Here is a 17,577-nt window from a genome sequence, read left to right as displayed (position 1 = left end):
ATTCTATTCTCGCTAAAAGATAAGGAATTGCAACTTTCTTATAGTATTCCGAAGCAAAGGGAGCACTATAAAAACGCTTGCCCCTTTTTTTTTTCTTTCTCTTGGTCGATTTGCCCTAACCGTTGGATTTCAGTCCAACGGCTGCCTCTTCCTTGTCGTCTTCTTTTCTCACTCGCGCGGCATAACCCGGCGCTCAGGCACCATCGGCCTATCCGCTTGCCGCTGCCACCCATGGATAGCGGCTCTGCCGCGTCGTCTCATGGCCTTGCCCTGCCTAACCCGCCCTCTCCGTCGTGCTATCGTTGCACCGACCATCCCCCATTTCCCTTAAGAGCCCCCTGGCTTCGGCGAGCACCCCCGCACACACACCTGTCAAACCTCTGCCTCGTCTCCATATAAGGGGCTGCCACAGCCGGCCATGTCATCTTTGTCTCAAGCTCGGGGCTGACATATTATCGATTGAACCTAATTTATTTGTACTCCCTCCGTTCCATAATGTAGTGCATATATATTTTCTGAAAAGTCAAACTTTACATACTTTGACCAAGCTTATAGATAAAAACTATTTATATCTACAATATGAAATATGTATAATGTGAAAACACATCTTATGATGTACTGCATCTAATAATACGTATTTGGTATTCCAGATATATATGTTTTATATGCAAACTTGGTCAAAGTTTGTAAAGTTTGACTTCTTAAAAAATATATACGCACTACATTATAAAACGGAAGGAGTACTAAAGTTGTCCTAGAGCTGCGATGATTAATTTGGATAAGAGCGAGTAGATTTTCTCGAAAAAGATGGAGTAATATTGCAAATTTTGTTGCGGCGCCACTTTACCACCACTTGGCCTACCATTTGAACCGCGGTAAAAGTACTAGCAAGCGCACCACTAACTAAACCCAAGCTTTAACCCAAACCCCGTGGCATTACCGGCCGCTAACCAAGCGACCCCAAGACGGTCAGGCAGTTTCGGCTTCGTCGTCTTCCCCAGGTCCTCCCTCCACCTCGTCGCCTCCCTCCCTCCACCCCTCGAACTCCTCGCCCTCGCCGGCTCCCAAATCCCGCCTCCCCGCCTTAATCCCCTCCCACTCCCACCGCGGACGCGGAGGAGACCGGACACCAGCCGTCTCGCCGCCGGATTCGGCCGCTGATCGAGCCCGCGGGGGCTGCTTGCCTTGCTTTGGGTGCTTCGATTGGATGGCGGGCCGCCCGCGGGGTCCCTGGTCGGCGTAGCGGGCTGGGCTGGCCGGCGCCATGTTTGCGCCGAGGAAGGTGGAGGACGAGATGGCGCTGGGCAGGCAGAGGACCGTCAGGTGAGCCGCGGCGGCCTAGCTACCCGATCTGCTGCTTTTGGTCAGGGATCCAGCATTTTAGGACTCTGCTGCGGCGCGAGCTTCGGGGTCGGGGGCTCGGCAGGATCAGTTTGATTCCTATCGTTAGTCGTTAGAGCAGGCAGTTGCAGTGTCTTAAATTTTGAGTTGTTAAGCTATATACTGTAGGCTGTAGCATGGAGCTTTTCCCCTTTTTGGTTGATCTGGTCGGCGTTAAAGTAAAAGGCAGCATCACATAAAGTAAAACTGTCGATTGAGAACTCAATTCGTTTTGAGGTACAGCAGTCCTCTGCTTGCTTGATATGGGACGAGGAATATTTCTTCTGAACCGTAAAAGTTATTATGCATGTTGTTAGTTTAGTAAGGGATAAGAATTTGCATCCAAGTGAGGTGTTCTGTTCCATTTACCTCGTGCTCTGAGTGGTTCAAATGCCAATTTTTGTGATGCTGCTGCCATTCACAGGTTCTATGACGAGAGGGCAAAGCCAGCGATACCGATTCAACAGAAACAGGCGGCATTCGCTGCTAGTAAACTCGGCGTCGCGAGCTCAGGGAAGAACAAGATTTTCGTGGGAGGGGATGCGCAGCAGTACAAGATTTTCGATCCGTCAAGTGACTTCATCTTGATGTGGAACCGCATTTTCCTTTTTTCGTCCTTCCTTGCACTATTTATAGACCCCCTGTACTTCTACGTGCCGAAAATCGTCTATGGCGACACCTATTCCTGTGTTGGGACAGACACACATTTAACCATCATCATTACATTCTTCCGGTCAATTGCTGATCTCTTGTATGTGGTTCACATCATAATGAAGTTCAGAACTGCATTTGTTAAAACTAGCTCAACCTTGCGGGTTTTTGGAAGAGGAGATCTTGTCACAGACCCTAAAGAGATTGCATGGAAATATTTGAGATCTGACTTTGCAATTGATGTGGTGGCTGCGTTGCCTTTGCCGCAGGTAACTTGCTAGTCTTCCTTTTTATACCAATAAGTGGAATATTAACAGTACTAATGAAGTAATGATCCCTGGTTTTAGGACGTTTGTCATGATTGTAAGTATTTGCAATATTTGATCTTATTTAACGCAGATATGCTATATTTAGCATGAAATTGTAAGATGAGATTGAACTCAAATGATTTTCTTCAATGCAGTTGCAGTCCAGGCATTTTCTGAAAATATGTATCTTTACTTTATGTGCAGATCATAGTCTGGTATGTGATACCAGCTATCAAGTATTCTGGTGCTGAGCATAACAATAACATTCTGGTGCTTATAGTTCTTGCTCAGTATCTTCCAAGACTATATCTCATATTCCCTTTAACTTATGAAATTGTCAAAGCTACTGGAGTTGTCGCAAAGACTGCCTGGGAAGGGGCTGTATACAACCTGCTACTTTACTTGATAGCTAGTCATGTACGGTATCTGTATGCAAACTTTCATCATTTCGTATCTTGAAGTTCAATTTAAAGTCGAATGTATTGCTCAAGTTTTCACCCTTTATTCTTTCTTATGTAGCAAATTTCTTAGAATCCCTGTTCTTTTTCATTCAGGTTCTGGGTGCACTATGGTACTTGCTATCTGTTGATCGCCAAACAGCCTGCTGGAAAATGAATTGCAGGAATGAAAGTGATTGTAATATTAGGTACCTAGACTGTGATACACCAAATCAGACATGGGCTAGTACGACTGATCTCTTCAGCCGCTGCAATGCTAGCAATGACAGCATCACCTTCGACTATGGCATGTTTCAGCCTGCTCTGTCAAATCAAGCGCCTGCTCAGGGTTTCTTGAGAAAGTTCTTCTATTCCCTTTGGTGGGGTTTACAGAATCTAAGGTATTTCTGTCGTGGACATCTTGATATTGTAGGGTACTAACTACTAAGTGGGAAACTTAGGTTGCAGTTTTCTTTACAAACCGGCGGCTCTTTGATATCGTTATATACTTATGTTAGTTGAAAGTTTTGATGAGAACCTCAGAGCATTATGTGTTAAACAAAATGTGTTCGGATCTTACTCTTTCAGTCCCAGTTGAATGTACATTGCAAAATTAACTTAGAAGTTCTAATCTTGTCATTATCGGTTGTCAGGATTGATAAGTGGTTCTCTAACATGGTATATATTTCGTCCATTTTCTGTACAGTTGCTACGGCCAGACTCTTTCTGTGAGCACCTACATTGGTGAGACACTGTACTGTATATTCTTGGCAGTACTCGGTCTTGTCTTGTTTGCGCATTTGATTGGAAATGTGCAGGTACATTTTATACATACTTAATTATGCTCTGTACATTACAAAAGTTTGTTATTCATGAGCATGAAATTCATCATTTTAGTCATAATGTATTAATGTAAACTGTTTTTTAGAATACGTTATCTTACATTATTTTTATTATTATTCCAGACCTACCTGCAATCTATCACTGTGAGGGTTGAGGAGTGGAGATTAAAGCAAAGAGATACTGAGGAGTGGATGAGACATCGTCAACTTCCTGATGAATTGCGGGAAAGAGTTAGACGATTTATCCAGTACAAGTGGCTTGCAACTCGAGGTGTGAATGAAGAGTCTATATTACAGGTTCTACCAGCGGATCTACGACGTGACATTAAACGCCACCTTTGCTTGGACCTTGTTCGCCGGGTAGATACTTTTACAAACTTTTCTAGAAATACATAAAACTGCATGTTTGAAACTTCCGGGTTTGCCCTTTGGACTAGACTTCTTGTTATTATTATCATGTGCTAATCTGTCTTTCTACTGCGAGGTTTCAGGTACCCTTTTTCTCCCAGATGGACGACCAACTTCTAGATGCCATATGTGTGCGTCTTGTATCATCACTGTGTACAAAGGGCACATACATTGTCCGTGAGGGTGATCCCGTGGCTGAGATGCTTTTCATCATCCGTGGGAAACTGGAGAGCTCCACAACAAATGGTGGCCGCACAGGCTTCTTCAATTCAACTACACTGAAAGCTGGTGATTTCTGCGGCGAGGAACTTCTTGGATGGGCTCTTGTCCCGAAGCCTACCGCTAGTTTGCCATCATCCACTCGCACAGTGAAGGCACTCATAGAAGTGGAGGCCTTTTCACTCCAGGCCGAGGATCTCAAGTTTGTGGCCAGCCAATTTAGGCGGTTGCACAGCAAGAAGTTGCAGCACACTTTCCGATACTACTCACACCATTGGAGAACATGGGGCGCGTGCTTCATCCAAGCTGCGTGGCGGCGGTACAGGAGGAGGAAGATGGCGAAGGACCTGAGTATGAGGGAGTCATTCAATTCCGTGAGATCAGAAGACTCGGATGGTGAAGATGACCCTCCACCCAAGAAGAATATCTCTCTAAGAATGATGGCCGGGAAAGTCATGGCTGGGAACAGGAAAGGGCTTCAGGCCATAAAAGAGTTGCCGACACTAAAGAAGCCGGACGAGCCAGATTTCTCGGTCGAACCCTACGAGTAAGGTAACCCAGAACGGTCACGGATCCTCTAGCCCTGCTACCAAGTTAGTCAGTCTTTGCTGCATTGAGGAGACTGTAATCCGGTTGGAATTTGGATCCGCAGAACCGGTCGTTGATGCGAGAATTCTAATTAACACTGAATCCCAAATGCATGGTGGGAGACCTTACGAAGAGATGCTAAACAGATTATACTACACATAGATATTCTAGTCATCGTTACGTTGTACATTCAGATGTGTATCTGTGTTTGTAAAATTCTTGGTGCCTCGGCACAGGGCGCCGCTACACTGACTGTCTGAGCTTCAAAGAAATCCTGACATTGAAGCCATAGTATGGAGAGTCTTTTTAGTACGAGGTTTGCTATTTTGTTACGAAAGTAGACTGTAAATGCCACTTGAAAATCATGTAAATGCTGCATATTCCCCATCACAGTCTATTTCCATTTGTTTGGGCTGGAGTAAACTGTCACACACTAGATGGAGAGACTGTCAGCAAATTAATTTTTGACGGCCAGCACATACTGATTCTGCAAGGCCAGGTTGATGTGGCTGAAACATGAATTTAGCAGGCAGAAGGCTACGGATTGTTGAGCATTGAAGGACCAAAATTTAATTTAGAGAATTGGCAGGGGCCGCGCGAACGCGTACCCCCTCTACCACAAATTACGACGTCCACTCTCCCACTTGGGGAGATGGTAGGCCAGCGCATCCACCAAGTGCAATGTGGACCACTAGCCTAGGCCACGACTCTTCTTGATCAGCCGTCGACCCCGTCCAGGTAAGTATGTTGCAAGGGTGCACCGAGGGCTCGTTATATAGCTAGTTCTTCCTCCCAAGCCTCCTCCCGCGGGCGAGGTGGTACTAAACAAACTAACTTAGAGCGCCGTGGTGGTGCAGCTGGTGCAAGGTCGTGGGCCTGATTCTGATGGGGCTCTCGGTGCTCGTTCATTAGAAAAGCGATCATCTCTCTGGCTGTATGTCTATTTCATCAGATGGGCTGTCTCCGCGGCGCCCACAAGCCCACATAAATCATCTTCGTGGACGCCCACAAGCCCGCTCGTGGCCACCACACTACCCCCGCATCACGGCTTCTCCTGATCCACTGCGGCTTAGATGGATCGGGCTGCAACTTCTGCATTCATAGCAGCGGTGGAAATTCATCTAAAAAAAAGCAGCAGTGGAAATCCTTCTCAAAAAAAAAAAAAAAACAGCGGTGAAAACAAAGGGAGTGAGAGGCCGGCATGGCCGCACGGGGAGCACCACCGGAGGGTGTTGGGGCCGGAAGACAAGACCAGCAGGTGCTTGTGATGCCCATCGACGGTACAAGGAGCAATTGCACCAAGGGATCGGCGATATCGACGAGGTCTGCAAGAGCCTCGAGGACCCAAGAAAGGAAGAACAAGGTAAGGGCATGTGCTGATTATGATCCAAACCGACAGAACGAGATGTGCGCAGTCTTAGAAGATATATTCAGTTCTCTCCTCTCTGGTTAATTTTGATGCTTTTCAGATTATGTAGTAGTAGTAGTTATGTACGAGAGAGTGTAATCTTGTTTTGCATAAACTAGTGCGTTTTTCTATTGAAGTTCACCCATGGTCAAATCTTTGTGCTGACTTGTAGGAACACTGCTGCAAGATGAGTTGTGCCAATGTGTTTGTCAAAGCAGACTTGCATAATAGGTAGCGTATATGTGTGTGTGCCTAAGCTAGTATAGCTCACTTTGGAATTTGGAAATGACAGCTTGGTCAGCTGGAAGGAAGGTTACACTAGTCAGCTGTTGGACTGACCAGATAAGAGTTCCTTATATACATTGGGGTTCTCTGTTAATTTTGCTATGCTAGTCTAATTGATGGTACCCTGAACCCTGCAGCCCGTCCATGAGATCAGAAGACTCGGATGGTGAAGATGTCCCTCCACCCAAGAGGAATATCTCTCTAAGAAATAAGAATGGTGGCCGGTAAAGTCATGGCTAGGAACAGGAAAGGGCTTCAGGCCATAAAAGAGTTTGCCGACACTAAAGAAGCCGGACGAGCCGGATTTCTCGGTCGAACCCTACGAGTAAGGTATAATGTTCTATCCAGAACGGCCACTGATTCTCTAGCCCTGCTACCAATTTAGTCTGCATTGAGGCGACTTTTTTTTACGGTGCATTGAGGAGACTGTAACCTGTTGGAACCCGGATTCGCGGAACCGGTCGTTGATGCGAGAATTATAATTAACACTGAATCCCAAATGCATGGTGGGATGCCTTACCAAGAGATGCTTATAACAGTTTAAAGTACACATAGATAATATAGTCATCGTTACGTTGTACATTCAGATGTAGAGTATCTGTGTTTGTAAAATTCTTGGTGCCTTAGCACAGGGTGCCGCTACACGCCTACACTGACTGTCAGAGCTTCAAAGAAATCCTGACATTGATGCCATAGTCTGTACCATTTTGGAGCCTGTAAAGTAGTACAAGGTTTGCTATGTTGTTGAAAGTATAGACTGTAAAGGTCACTTGAACATCAACTTCAGGTAATGCTGCATATGCGTCTCATCACAGAGTCTATTTCTAAGCTGTCACTCTGGATTGAGTGACCTGTCAGCAATTTGAAACACCATATGAGCTGACTCTGCGAGGCCAGGATAAAGTAACTGAAACTGAACGTGAATTCAGCGCAAAGAACCACTAAAGTAGGAAGAACCAAAATTTAATTCAGAGAATTGGCAGGGGCCGCGCGAACGCGTAGCCCCTCTACCACAAATTACGACGTCCACTCTCCCACTTGGGGAGATGATAAGCCAGCGCATCCACCAAGTGCAATGTGGACCACTAGCCTAGGCCACGACTCTTCTTAATCAGCCGTCGACCCCGTCCAGGTAAGTATGTTGCAAGGTGCACCCAGGGGTCATTATATAGCAGCCTCTCCCTCCCCTGCCTCCTCTCACTGGCGAGGTGGTACTAAACTAACTAACTTAGAGCGCCATGGTGGTGCAGCTGGTGCAAGGTCATGGGCCTGATTCGGTGCTCAGGCCTAGTTCACTAGAAAAACGATCTCTCTGGCACTAGAAAAATCTCTCTGCAGGTAGACGTGGGCTGTCAGCGGCGTCCAAATCCAAGCCCACATAAATCATCTTCGTGTTTCTAAAAAAAAACATCTTCGTGAACGCCCACGGGTAAAAAGTGCTGAAACGATGTGGACTGTCCTGCCATGGCCGAGAGGAGCACCCGGAGAGGCCCCCTCCCTTCCAAAAAAAAAGGAAAACGGAGAGTCCCCGCCCCCGGCCATGGCCAACTGACAGAGGGAGATGTGCGCAGTCTTAGAAGATATATTCAGTTATCTCCTCTCTGGTTAATTTTGATGTTTTTCAGATTATGTTTATGTAGTACGAGAGAATGTAATCTTGTTGTGTATTGAGTTCATCCATTGTCAAATGTTTGTACTAACTTTTAGGAACACCGCTGCAAGATGAATTGCGCTAATGTGTTTGTCAAAGCAATGGGTGGGTGCTTCAGACTTGCATAATACGTACCGTATATATATACTCCCTCCGTCCGTGAATAAGTGCACTTCTAGCTTTTGTCCTAGGTCAAAGTTTTAAAACTTTGACCAACTTTATAGGAAAAAGTACTAGCATTTATGACACTAAATTAATATCACTAGATCTATTTTGAAATGTACTTCCATAATATATCAATTTGATGTCATATATGTTATTACTCTTTTGTATATAGTTGGTCAAAATTTCAAAACTTTGACTTAAGACAAAAGCTAGAAGTACACTTATTCGCGGACGGAGTGAGTATGTGCCTAAGCTAGTATAGCTCACTTTGGAACAGAAAGCTTGGTCAGCTGGACGGAAGGTTGCACTACTCAGCTGTTGGACTGACCAGGTAAGACGTAAGAGTTCCTTTGGGTATATACGTTGGGGTTCTCTTTCAATTTTGCTATGCTAGTCTAATTGATGATACCCTGAACCTGAAGCTTCAGTTACAAGTAGGACCTCACGCTGGGAGGAGTTTTATTCTGAGAAGCTCCAATTTTCCTTTTTCTGAATTTTGCAGGTTATCTATTGTCCTAGAGATTGTAGTAGGTGACCACACATTGAATAAACTAGCACCTGATGCTTTTAAATAATTCGTACACTCTGGGATCATGGATGTTAGCAACTGACAGAGTCATGCACGTATACAGTTGGTGAACTCTGAAGACAGAAACGGGTACTCTGAATTCTGAAACCTACGTTCATCGCCGTGTGATGCTAAGTGTTTAAATCTTACAGGACCAAGTATAACGATAATATGTGGACATCCTGCTAAACACATTTGTCCCACAGAAATCATATGTGGGCACGTGCGGGCCACAATATAAATTACCACAATTTCCTGCCGTGCTAGACGGGCAGTAATTAATTATAATCCCATAGGTTTTGATCTGCCACTGTCGCCTCTCCATGGGCACATAGCTATATATCTAGTGCAAACGTGGTGTTCCGTGCTGCCTGGAAGCACTTCATCTCAATTTCTCATGTATTTATTCTGCTTATGTATGTTTACATAATGTGCAGATGTGCAGATCATACATAGTCTGGTATGTGATACCAGCTATCAAGACATCAAGTACTCCACTGCTGAGCACAACAATAACATTCTAGCGGTTATAGTTCTTGCTCGGTATCTTCCAAGACTATATCTCATATTCCCTGTAACAACAACAACAACAACAACAAAGCCTTTAGTCCCAAACAAATTGGGGTAGGCTAGAGGTGAAACCCATAAGATCTCGTGACCAACTCATATCTCATATTCCCTCTAATTTATGAAATTGTCAAAGCTACTGGAGTTGTTGCAAAGACTGTCTGTGAAGGGGCTCTATACAACCTGCTACTTTACTTGTTAGCTAGTCATGTACGGTATCTGGATGCTTTTATATGCAACCTTTCAACATTTCATATGTCGAAATTCACCAAATTTCAAGTCAAATGTGTTGCTCAAAGCAATTTTTTTAGAATCCCCTGTTCTTCTTCATTCATGTTCTAGGTGCATTATGGTACTACTTGCTACCTATTGATGGCCAAACAGCCTGCAGGAAAATGAGTTGCAAGAATGAAACTGGGTGTAATATTAGGTACCTAGACTGTTATATTACGCCAAATCAGACATCAGCTAGTACAACTTATGTCTTCAGCAGCTGCAATGGTAGTACCATTCAATAATAAAGGTCCAATGTTTAATTTTGAGAATTGGCAAGGGCCAACTCACAACTATAAAAGACCAAAATTTAATTTAAAGAATTGGCAGGGGCCGCGCGGACGCGTACCCCCTCTACCACAAATTATGACGTCCACTCTCCCATTTGGGGAGATGGTAAGCCAGCACACCCACCAAGTGCAATGTGGACCACTAGCCTAGGCCACGACTCTTCTTGATCAGCCGTCGACCCCGTCCAGGTAAGTATGTTGCAAGGGTGCACCGAGGGATCATTATATGGCATCCTCCCCCACCCCTGTCTCCTCCCGTTGGTGAGGTGGTACTAAACAAACAAGAGTACAGAGTTTTTTTTTTAGGTGCAGCCGGTGCAAGTTTATGGGCCTGATTCTGGTGAACCTTTGGTGCTCAGGCCCAGTTCATTAGAAAACGATCTTTGGGAGAAGAGTTTGTACGTTTTGTGCATAGAAGGTTGATTTCAAATGGATTGCCTGGGCTGGGTAGATGCATCCACGGTGGTCAGCTCTCGTGGGCTCAGGTGGAGGATGTTGCAAATAATAAATATAAAGAGTTCCGGCAAAAAAAAAATATAAAGAGGAGAGTACGAGATGATGATCCCATAATTAACGAGTTGGAGCCAATGATGATCACATGCAGCTGAAAGATTTTTTTTCACGGGTACACATGCAGTTAAAAAGTTACTGTGGATGCATACTAGCGAATACTCCTTCCTTCCCAAAATATAAAACGCTTGACTTTCCATGATCTTTAATGCATAACTTTGATCACTAATATATACAAAATTATATGGATCTAGCATGTATAAACAGTATCACATATTTGTCGTGCAAAATGGTTTTATTTTATATATCTTTATACTAATTATGTAGACATGCTACAAGTGAAAATCATAGTTAAAATTATGTCAAACAGTCCCTGCAAAAAAATTATGTCAAAGAGCAAAAAAAAAAGTCAACCGCGCCTAATATTTTCGAAACGAGTGAGTACTTTTTTCAGAGCAACCGAGTAGCTTTAATTAAGGATTATATACTTTTTTAGAATTAATTAAGGAATATATAATTTTTTTAGTCTAGGGATATATATATATGGGAGGAGGACGGGAGTTCTAATTAAATTGCAGGTGGAGACTTCTAAAAACACAAGTTCGTGGGTCTGTTTCTGGTGGACTTTCGGGTCCGAGTGGGCTACATCTTCCCATCGTGCGCCTGTGCGCGTCTCTCAAAAAATGCAAAAGAAAAGCAGTGGAGCTCCGCACTTGTCTCACCTGTCCCCTTGCTGCTTCAACAGCGAGCACAGCAGACCCCAGCACGCTACTCCAGACCACATTTGCAAGCAATCCTATACTCCACTAATTAGCAACCACAACCAACTCTATTATACTATGAACATCACGCATGAGATGGGTTCTACGCTTGATTGACTGGTCAAAGTCTCTCGTTGTCGTCTTGACATCGTTCGAGTTGATGCAACTGAAAGGTTAATCCAGGGGAATTGAAAGGTAATCTGAAACATGCTGATTCTAAAAGGCCAAGTTGATGCAACTGAAACTGAACATAATTAACTTGGCAGAAAATCCCTCCAGGACCAAAATTTGATTTAAAGAATTGGCAGGGGCCGCGCGAACGCGTACCCCCTCTATCACAAATTACGACGTCCACTCTCCCACTTGGGGAGATGGTAGGCCAGCGCATCCACCAAGTGCAATGTGGACCACTAGCCTAGGCCACGACTCTTCTTGATCAGCCGTCGACCCCGTCCAGGTAAGTATGTTGTAAGGGTGCACCGAGGGCTCATTATATAGCCGGCTCTTCCTCCGAAGCCTCCTCCCGCAGGCGAGGTGGTACTAAACGAAACTAGAGCACCGTGGTGTTGTTGCAACGGTGGGGTGCGAGGCCGTGGGCCTGATTCTGGTGGAGTTTTGGTGCTCAGGCCCAGTTCTTTGAGAAAACGGTTATCGACAGAAGAAAGAGTGTACTCGTGTGTGTACGCTCGCTTTTGCATAGGTGGTCGGCAACGTTCCACTAAAAAACAAAAAGGTGTGGCAACGTGTACCAGCGGAGGGGTTGGACATACTTTGATGCTCGACTGCCAGAGCTTCAAATAAATCCTGACAAGAATAGGAGCTTCAAAGAACATTGCAATTTGCATCAGAAAGCCAACTGTTATACGGCAAAAGATTGAAATTTATCAGTTCTTTCAATTATCATCTAGGCACGAGGCCTGTGGTTTCCGCCGAAAAGATATGCTCTACTTGATGATCTTTCAGGCTTCAACAAAATATGCGAAAAGGCCATGCGCCTTGTAAGAGAAATAAGTTAAGAAATGCAACCATAATACCACGAAATTGGTTTACCTGTTGCTATCATATACTCCCTCTGTCCCATAATATAAGAACGTTTTTGACACTAGTGTAGTATCAAAAATGTTCTTATATTATGGGACGGAGGGAGTATAACTGAGTAAACTGGAGAGTACTTGATTATATGCAAAAACTTCTTCAACTTCATGTCTAACTGCTAAAAGAAAGCGTAAGCTATGAGTGACCAAATATATGTACAGAGAGAGTATTTAAGGAAAATTATGGAATAGAACTACAGAACTTTAGAAAAATCATATGGTTCCCACGGTCATAAGTAGCAATATTAAGTGAAGCAACGGCACTGTAACCTGTGGCATAGCTACTTACTCTGTATAAATCCATCAATGCATCCCCTCTGAACTTTTGCACCTGAACCAATGCTGGGCAGAGGAGGAACAGGAGCAAGGGGACATGGAAGAGGAAGAAGAGGGCAGGGTAGGAGATGGGATTCAGGGCGTGCCAATAAATGAAAAAAAGAAGGGAAGTTCATAGGAACTGAGACCGAGGGCTGAGGAATTGATATGAACAGTGGTCATCCTTTCATGAAATGGAAATTTACATACATTTGCACAGTTGAGAAATTACATACCCTTTGGCGGGCAAAATGAAGCATCAGCAAGAAGATCGTGCTATGGTACACAGATACGAAATACATCGGCGGATGGCAGGTGCCCCCATGCATTCAGATGACCCAAAACCAAGCGACAAACGAACCGAGGACCAGCCCAACCACAAGGAACAGCACTATGACGATCCCTGCGGTCTCGGAGTGGTGTATGGGCACGGCCTTGGGCGCGAGGATCATGAGCACAGAGGTCAGGTACCCGTTGGTGAGCCCGAGAAGGCAGGTCAGCACGGTGACCGGGAGCTCGGTGCGGAAGTAGCTGGGTCCGTGCAGGCAGCCATAGAAGAGAGGATAGAACAGGAGCCTCGCGAACGAACCGGCAACGGCTACATTGGAGTTCTGCAGGAGGTAGATGGCTGGCAGGCACTTGCCGATGAGATCAAACACGTTGTAGGCGCTGATGAGCATGATGGGGTACCAGTCCTTGAGCGCCTCTGAGTGCACGTCCTCCGTGATGAACCCCGGGAATATGGAGAGGGTGACCGCGTAGATGAGAACGACTCCGATCCCGTACCACTTCACTCTCCCGACGATGCTCCACAGGGTCGACCTCCACGCAGGCCCCGTCATGCCGCCGCCCACCTCCGCCTTCTGAGCCCTCTGCTTGATGTTCTTGTAGTACACCACGACGGGAAGCCTGCGCGCCACGTTGTAGCACACTATGCAGATGATCATGACCACCATGCCAACCATGAAGTACAGGATTGCGCTTTGCCTTAGCCCATTGGGGTCCTGAGGGAAGCTCGCTTTTGTGATCACTCGAAGTGCTGAGACAAGTACACCTGTGGAACACAAATCATGAAGAAGACGATGCATTTAGCATTAGCATCAACCCATCACTCGCATAAATCCTATATGCGTCCTACATTTTCAGAAAGAATGTACTATCAAATAAGTAGATTCGTCAGGTGCTACCGAGTTCCAAAGTCAGCACAGCACAACCTATGCTCCATTGAAATTTGAAATCGCTTATTGGTGGTTCTAACAGGTTTTATAGTACCTGTTGCATTCTCAGTTCCTACTCTCAAACTTTTTACTCTTGTCAGCTCGATTTGTCAATCTGGTGGCTGATTTCTGAACGAACGCCCAGACCAGTTTCTAGGGGCAATAATTCAGAGAAGAACAGAACACGACTGGGCAGAACAAACGTGCCAAGAGAAACAGAGGTACTACCTGAAGCGGCGGTTCCGGCGACGACAGCCTGCATGTAGCGCTCGGGGAGCTCCCCGGCGAAGCCGATGACCCCGCCCTGCACGAGCGCGTCGGCGACGCCGCACATGACGGTGGCGGCGACGGTGACGTCGAAGGCGCCGTAGAGGCGCGGCGTGCCCCTGACGTAGACGGCGTCCATGACGGGCACGACGAGGAGCGCGAGCGTGAAGAGGGTGAGCCCGGTGTTGATGCGGGCCGGCGCGCTGGACTTGGGGAAGACGAGCACGATGAGGAGCAGCGGGAGGAGGCAGGAGAGCATGTAGGAGACGGAGAAGACGCGGTCGACGGGCGCGCCCGGGTAGAGGTAGGAGAAGTAGTCGACGGCGGTGATGTAGGCGTTCCAGGGGAGCAGGAACCCGGCGCCGAGCGTGAAGAAGATGAGGTAGCCGACCCCGAGCCGGTCGGCCGGCGGTGGGGGAGGGCGCTCCGCCTCCGCCGACCCCGCCGGCGGCGGCAGCAGCGCCGTCGTGGCCTCCTCGTCGCCGCCGGCCATGGCTTGGTCGGGCGGATGGATTTGGGATCTCGGATGGGTGGACTTGGGGGATCTGGACGTGTGACTTGTTTTTTTGGGCTGCTCGAGAGAGAGTTTCGGCTTTGTGGGCTTTCGTGTGGGGCGAGTTGAGGAGGTTCGTGCTCCTACGCTACGCTATGCGACTTTTAATGAATGATGCACATGTTGCATTCTTTATTGTGTCGCTGACAGCCGTGGGCCGACTGGTGATTCTTTGCTTGATTTTGTCTTCGCTTTATTCGCCCGTGTGGTATCACGCTATCGGCTATGAAGACTAAAATATGCGCCTACCTTTCAAATAACAGCTTGAGAGTCTCCCTGCGGAACAGCGTATCTCTCTTTCGGTAAAATAATTTTTTTTAAGAGAATATTTCCGATCTATTCATTTTCAGTCATGGCAGTACAACGAATACCAGGAATAATAAAAATTACATCTAGATCCGTGGACCACCTAGCGACGACTACAAGCACTGAAGCGAGCCGAAGGCGCGCCGCCGTCATCGTCCCTCCATCGCCGGAGTCGGGCACAAGTTGTTGTAGTAGACAGTCGGGAAGTCGTCATGCTAAGGCCTCGTAGGACCAGCGCACCAGAACAGCAACTATCGCAGATGAAGAATAACGTAGATCAGAAGGATCCAACTCGAATACACACGAACATAGACGAACAACGACGAGATCCGAGCAAATCCATCAAAGATAGATCCGTCGGAGACACACCTCCACACGCCCATCAACGGTGCTAGATGCACCGCCGGAACAGGGTCTAGGCGGGGAGACCTTTATTCCATCTTCAGGGAGCCGTGATAACCCACAAGTATAGGGGATTGTTTGTAGCCTTTTTCGATAAATAAGAGTGTCGAACCCAACGAGGAGCTAAAGGTAGAACAAATATTTCCTAAAGTTCTATCGACCACCGATACAACTCTACGCACACTTGACGTCTGCTTTACCGAAAGCAAGTATGAAACTAGTTTGTAGGAGTGATGCTAGAACTACTTTGCAAGAATAAAACTAGAAGTACTTTGCAAGATAATAAAAGTTAGGTGTTTAGAAAAAGGGTTTGTGTCAACAAGAAAGTTATTTGTCCCTAGGCAATCGATAACAAATACCGGTAATCATTCTTGCAATTTTATATGAGGAAGAGGCATGAGCTAACATGCTTTCTCTACTTGGATCATATGCACTTATGATTGGATCTCTAGCAAGCATCCACAACTACTAAAGATCATTAAGGTCATGAAACCCAACCATAGCATTAAGTATCAAGTCCTCTTTACTCCCATACGTCATACCCCACTTACTCGGGTTTAATCTTCTGTCACTCTCGCAACCCACCATAAGCGAACCATGAACATATTGCAACACCCTACATCGGGGGCCCCTCACGTTTGCGCGAGAACGGAGGGCACCGTAGGACAACACCATAAATAAAATATTCAATCATACCAACCAAGATCACGATTAACCCACAGGACAAAACGGATCTACTCAAACATCATAGGATAACCATAGATCATTGGGAAATAATATATGGAGTTGAGCACCATGTTTAAGTAGAGATTACAGCAGGGAGAAGAGGTGTTACACCGCTGCATAGAGGGGGAGAGAGTTGGTGTTGATGGTAGCAAGATTGTTGATGTAGATCGCTGTCCCGATCGTTGCCCCGGTGGCACTCCGGCGCCACCAGAAGCGAGGGAGAGAGAGCCCCCCCTTCTTCTTCTTCCTTGGACTCCCCCTAGATGGGAGGAGAGTTCCTCCTCTGGTCCTTGGTCTCCATGGCGGCGGAGGGGCGGGAGCCCCTCCGAGATTGGATCTCCCTCTCTGTTCTCTTCTGTTTTGCGTCCTTCAGATCTGGCCGAAAACCATTTCTTATATTCCTGGAGATCCGTAACTCCGATTGCGCTGAGATTTTAACACGGTTTTTTTCCGGATATAAGCTTCTTTGCGCCCGAAGTAGAGCTCCAACCGACGTTCGAGGAGGGCACAACCCACCACCACGCGTCAGGGGCCTCTGGCGCGCGCTGGTGTCTTGTGGGATGTGTGGGCCTCCGTTTGCGGTTGATTCCAACTCCCAAAAATCACATATATTCCAAAATAATTCTCCGTAAAATTTTATTGCTTTTGGACTTCGTTTGATATGGATTTTCTGCGATACAAAAAACATGCAAAAAAACAGGAACTGGCACTGGGCACTGGATCAATAGGTTAGTCCAATAAATCACATAAAAAATTGCCAAAAGTATATAAAAGTTGTATAATATTGGCATGAAACAATCAAAAATTATAGATACAACGGAGACGTATCAGCATCCCCAAGCTTAATTCCTGCTCATCCTCGAGTAGGTAAATGATAAAAAAGATAATTTTTGATGTGGAATGCTGCCTAACATAAACTTGATCATATATCTAATCATGACATGAATATTAAGACATAAGTGATTCAAAGCAATAGTCTATAATTTGACATAAAGACATCAATACTCAGGCATCCCAACAAACAATCATGTCTTTCAAAATATCAACACTAAATAAAGCTATCCCTACAAAATCATATAGTCTTGTCATGCTCTGTCTTCTTAACACAAAGTATTTATCATGCACAACCTTGATGACAAGCCGAGCAATTGGTTCATACTTTTTAACGCGCTTCAGCTTTTTCAACCCTCACGCAATACATGAGTGCAAGCCTTGGATATAGCACTACGGGTGGAATAGAGTATGATGAAAGGGGTAAATATATAGAAGACAAAAAAGTAAGAAAGCCTCACATCAACGCGGCTAACCAACGGGCTATGGAGATGCCCATCAATCGATATCAATGTGAGGAGTAGGGATTGCCATGCAACGAATGCACTAAAAGCT

At 45.8% G+C, this 17,577-nt stretch overlaps 2 protein-coding genes and 4 non-coding genes across 6 annotated transcripts; 1 reads left to right on the top strand and 5 right to left on the bottom strand.

Annotated features, from left to right (window-relative positions):
- The first annotated feature begins 945 nt into the window (after positions 1-945).
- On the top strand, positions 946-5,248 carry LOC109734961 (cyclic nucleotide-gated ion channel 17). The gene is made up of 7 exons (XM_020294151.4): positions 946-1,323; positions 1,805-2,300; positions 2,544-2,756; positions 2,894-3,177; positions 3,483-3,594; positions 3,742-3,978; positions 4,110-5,248. Exons 1-7 carry the CDS (start codon positions 1,265-1,267, stop codon positions 4,794-4,796), a joined length of 2,088 nt encoding a protein of 695 aa, XP_020149740.1. The 5' UTR covers positions 946-1,264; the 3' UTR covers positions 4,797-5,248.
- A 171-nt stretch (positions 5,249-5,419) lies between these two features.
- LOC120967587 (U1 spliceosomal RNA) lies at positions 5,420-5,579 on the bottom strand. The gene has a single exon (XR_005761319.2). It is a non-coding gene; the product is annotated as a U1 spliceosomal RNA (small nuclear RNA).
- Positions 5,580-7,505: 1,926 nt separating this feature from the next.
- LOC120967688 (U1 spliceosomal RNA) lies at positions 7,506-7,666 on the bottom strand. Its single transcript, XR_005761414.1, has one exon. It is a non-coding gene; the product is annotated as a U1 spliceosomal RNA (small nuclear RNA).
- A 2,411-nt stretch (positions 7,667-10,077) lies between these two features.
- Positions 10,078-10,237, bottom strand: LOC120967633 (U1 spliceosomal RNA). Its single transcript, XR_005761358.2, has one exon. It is a non-coding gene; the product is annotated as a U1 spliceosomal RNA (small nuclear RNA).
- Positions 10,238-11,616: 1,379 nt separating this feature from the next.
- Positions 11,617-11,776, bottom strand: LOC120967598 (U1 spliceosomal RNA). Its single transcript, XR_005761328.2, has one exon. It is a non-coding gene; the product is annotated as a U1 spliceosomal RNA (small nuclear RNA).
- Positions 11,777-12,876: 1,100 nt separating this feature from the next.
- Positions 12,877-14,848, bottom strand: LOC109734960 (equilibrative nucleotide transporter 1). Its single transcript, XM_020294150.4, has 2 exons — positions 14,166-14,848; positions 12,877-13,774 (listed from the first exon to the last, which is right to left on the bottom strand). The coding sequence occupies exons 1-2, from the start codon at positions 14,695-14,697 to the stop codon at positions 13,050-13,052; spliced, it is 1,257 nt and encodes a 418-aa protein (XP_020149739.1). The 5' UTR covers positions 14,698-14,848; the 3' UTR covers positions 12,877-13,049.
- Positions 14,849-17,577: the final 2,729 nt, after the last annotated feature.

The sequence above is a fragment of the Aegilops tauschii genome, chromosome 6 (genome assembly GCF_002575655.3).
Source record: "Aegilops tauschii subsp. strangulata cultivar AL8/78 chromosome 6, Aet v6.0, whole genome shotgun sequence".
Classification (NCBI taxonomy): Eukaryota; Viridiplantae; Streptophyta; class Magnoliopsida; order Poales; family Poaceae; genus Aegilops; species Aegilops tauschii.
The sequence above is the reverse complement of the archived record's forward strand: the minus strand, read 5'-3'. Positions and strand labels throughout refer to the sequence as shown.